At 42.9% G+C, this 4,154-nt stretch overlaps 1 protein-coding gene across 1 annotated transcript; it reads left to right on the plus strand.

Moving 5' to 3' along the window:
- Positions 1 to 392: 392 nt before the first annotated feature.
- Positions 393 to 3,620, plus strand: LOC118472289 (uncharacterized). The gene is made up of 7 exons (XM_035960269.1): positions 393 to 401; positions 2,007 to 2,332; positions 2,903 to 3,004; positions 3,089 to 3,202; positions 3,293 to 3,349; positions 3,423 to 3,489; positions 3,561 to 3,620. Exons 1-7 carry the CDS (start codon positions 393 to 395, stop codon positions 3,618 to 3,620), a joined length of 735 nt encoding a protein of 244 aa, XP_035816162.1.
- The last annotated feature ends 534 nt before the right edge of the window (positions 3,621 to 4,154 follow it).

Here is a 4,154-nt window from a genome sequence, read left to right on the forward strand (position 1 = left end):
CCTATTATTTTATGCATGATATGATTTTGAGACAAGTTATTATGGCCACCCAAGCCGCTTGCCGCAATCAATCCTTGATATATTTGTTCCAAATGATTTGAGAAAAAGTGTGAGTTTTCAAAAGAAAATGCTTTTCAAAATGTGTATGATGAAGGGTTTTCACCCTTATCACCTTGTGAGTGGGATAATCAGGGACTCCCTGGTTTAGGGGAGGGCCTAAGGTGATGGCTCAACTGGTTTAGGCGTGTGCAGAAGGATTGTCCCCTCGTATAAGGACCGGTTTGTCATCTTTCACTACTTGTACTCACACTACTAGAAATATGCTTATTTAAGACATACATCTTAAGACAAATATCAGTGCATTTTATAGAAGTGTCTTTTATCATACGGTGATGAGTAAGGTAAGACGGTTTGTTGGAGATCCGTCTTTAATGAAGAAGGTTTTTGAGACAGATATATGGTAGGAAATGTCTTATATTGATTTAATACAAATTGATTTTGAAAACCGTCTCAAATAAATATACCTTTTGAGGCATTAAGTTTACAAGAATTGTCTTATATTTTGGTTAGTATATTGGACACTTATGTATATGAAACCATCTCAAATAAAGATATTATTAGAGTCATCTAGACTATACAAACTATCTTAGATGTTAGTGAGTATACTAGAAACTTGTAAACATAAAACCATCTTTGTATGATATTTCTGATAAGACATATTATGAAAAAACGTAGTAAATAGTAAATTATGCTTAGATTGAACTAAGTATGTTCCATAGTGTTTATAAAGCGCTAAACATGTTTGAATCATGTTAATATATCCTGTAGAAGTCCCCGTAATTATTCGATTTTTTCGATTAGTTTTTTTATTTTTTAAAAGAAAAAAAAAATCTAATTATGTGTTTGTAGGGATGACCTATCGATCACTAAAAGTTTAGAAATTTAACCACTTATGATCGGTCGCTATAGAGTTAAGTGTGCGACTGATGGTGGGTCGCTACAGAGACATGTTGGATAATAGAAACATCTCTTTACATTTAAAACCGAGAGGATTCTCTGGAGCTGTCCACGTTGCCCCAAAAACCACAGCCGTCCATGCGATTTAATCCATCTCACGCGGCCATTCTTTCACTTTGGAACGAACCCCCGTGAGGCCGCCATCCCCTTCTGTCTCCCTTCTTTCATCTCCCCTCCCCATCCGGATCCTCCGCCGCCGGTTCCCCATTGCTGCCTCCACCGCCCCCGCTTCGAGGGGGGCCACGACGGCCGGATCCCGGACTTGTTGGGCCTCGGCGAGGCGATCCTCGTTGTCGCGCGCCAGGGCGAAGTGAGAGATCTAATCCTTGTTCCCGTGCGCCCGGCGGCCGGCTGCTTGCCCCGCCGACCCATTCGGCTGCTTCCTGCTTGAGTGCTTATCCCATCCGGCGGCCCGGCTGCTTCTGCTTGTGAGCTTGTCCTGCGCTCGCACGGCTGCTTTTCCCGCTCTGCACTTGATTTCCCCCGCAATAAAGGTGTTCTATGAGCCACCTGCAGAACTACTGAAGGGCTCAGGTTCTGGGCAAGCATGTTTGTTGCGTTGGGTGCTTGTGCATTTGTTCTGATTCCAGTAGAATATTTCCTATTCGGATTAGCTGGTGGGAAGCTTATGGAGCGCGTACGATCACTGACATTCCAAAGTTTAATGCGCCAAGAGATTAGCTGGTTTGATAAACCTGAACACTCAAGGTGTGTTGGGTTTTTTTATTCTCATCATTTTTTTCAAAACAATCAAAGATTAATTTGTTCTCTAAGTTTGATATGGATAAGCTTGCTCGGCTCGCGGATATCTATTCTGATGATTTTTCTTTTGATGATTGCAAGACTATAAAAGATTAGATAAGAACTTTTATTATTCATGTACGAAGAATTGAAGAGTATAAAGCTTGTTGTGATCTTGCTACAAATTGTTTTAAACTGTGTCATAATTTTTTTAAACTGTGTCATATTTTTTTTCTTCGTTACGACAGCTACACCTAAATTTTCTGGCGGCCTCTGCCACTGGTCATGAGGACTGCTGTCGATTTTTGACGTGCCCTCCTCTTCAGCGCCTGACCATCGCACGGGTCCTCCTCGTCGCCACGCGTTGCGCAGATGACTCCGTTAGCGACTTCGCGACCGCTGCACGCGAGGAGGCGGAGCGCCGCGTCGCCGAGCCCGAGACCACCACGTCTAGGAAGCGCTCATGGGATATGCTCGACGCCGCCATCCGTGCACTCGAGGTGGAGGCCAGGGATGCCAAGATGAGGCTGGACGCGATCGCCCAGCTCCCACGAAGAACCCAGAGGATGTTGGGGTTTTGCCGTGGTGGCTTGCTGGATTTGCTGCCTCTCCGTCTTGCTAGATGTGCCGTCTCTCCATCTTGATGGATCTGCCGCCTCTCCGTCCCGTCTCGTCCTCTTCATCTGCCGGTAATTCCTTTGTGTGTGAACTGTATGCTACATATATATTCTTTAGTAAATCCAGACTATACAAGTCCAACATGTTGGCTAAGTCCCTTTGAAGCAATAAGAAATGCCTTGCAAGAAAAATATTTGAATTCCCTCCCACTGATTACTTAGCAAGAACTCGTCTCGGACAACTGAGTGGGATGAATTTGAGTGGTCAAAAAGGGTCGTCCATGTGAGTGTCACAAAGCAAACCAAATGGTGAGTTGTTCTTTTGTGTGTTTGCAATGATCAGGCCCCCATTAGAATGCAGGATGCCGCCCCCCTCCATTCTTGTGTTTTTATGGAAATGAACCGGTTCCTGTCATCCTGTGAATTTCCTAAACAATTCCTATAAAATTTCTGCGTTCCAAAGGGGCCCCTCAGTCTTTATGCATTTGTCCATCAAAGGTTGCAAACTTATTTCTCATTTACCCAAGGTGGTATGCCAAACAATTTCTGCATCCTGACATTGTTGCCCGCTACGACTACATATTTATCTGGGATGAAGATCTTGGTGTCGAACATTTTAATGCAGAGGCGTAAGCAGCAGCACATCCTTATTTGTTTTTTTAATGGTGTTCCCTCAAGAAAGATAATCTCAATTCTCAAAGTATCTTCTTCAGGTACATTAAGCTTGTTAGGAAGCATGGGCTTGAGATCTCTCAGCCTGGTTTGGAGCCTGATAAAGGTTTGACATGGCAAATGACTAAACGAAGAGGTGATCAGGAAGTCCACAAGTGAGCTCCTGAATTAATATTGCTTTACCATTGTTTAGTAGCCACACACAGCTATATTGGTTTCTGGAATGGTATTTTGCTTTTTCACAGAGTAACTGAGGAGAGACCTGGCTGGTGTAGCGACCCTCACCTGCCACCATGTGCAGCGTAGGAGTGCAATCATTTATTAGATTATTTTCTTATCGAAATTTCTGTTTTTCACATGTAATCTGATATGCAGGTTTGTTGAAATAATGGCAACTGTATTCTCAAGGGATGCATGGCGCTGTGTATGGCATATGATTCAGGTGGAGTGGTATCTCCTACTGTTCTCTTAACTTCATTTGAAGCCTGTATTCTTACATATTGTTTTCTGCAGAACGACTTGGTCCATGGATGGGGCCTTGATTTTGCTCTTAGGAAATGTGTGGAGGTATAATCATCATCCATATTACTCTGATGAATTGCATTGTACGTGGATACTATCTTGCATAGTTGCAGCATACCTTGGGTTGCTTATCGTATAGAATCAGTTTTTTTAAACTTTATTTCCTTTGGGGATCATGGGGTGGCCAGGTGTGATGTATCGTTAGGGATGGTTAGGTTGGTAGTAGAGAATTAGAGATGAGAGGATGTTCGGTATGGTAGTATATAAACAGAAGCTATTGAAAATATATCGAGCATCGTTTGAGGATGTTCGGTATGAGGGCATCGTTTGAGGATGTTCGGTATGGTCAGATATCGAGCAACATAACTTTCAAACATTTATTGAAAAATTATAGCAGCCTTTTAGATTCACATGATAATAACAAAGTAGTATCAAGGAACTAAATAATGTATCCACCTATAAACAAAATATGCCTGGTCTACTGGAGCACTTGTCTCGGGATATACTCCCTCCGGTGCAGTAAAAGAAGTCATCCTGCGCGTGACCGAGCGTGCACAAAAAAAAGTCATAGCGCGCATGGGTCTG

Source organism: Zea mays, chromosome 6 (assembly GCF_902167145.1).
Source record: "Zea mays cultivar B73 chromosome 6, Zm-B73-REFERENCE-NAM-5.0, whole genome shotgun sequence".
Classification (NCBI taxonomy): Eukaryota; Viridiplantae; Streptophyta; class Magnoliopsida; order Poales; family Poaceae; genus Zea; species Zea mays.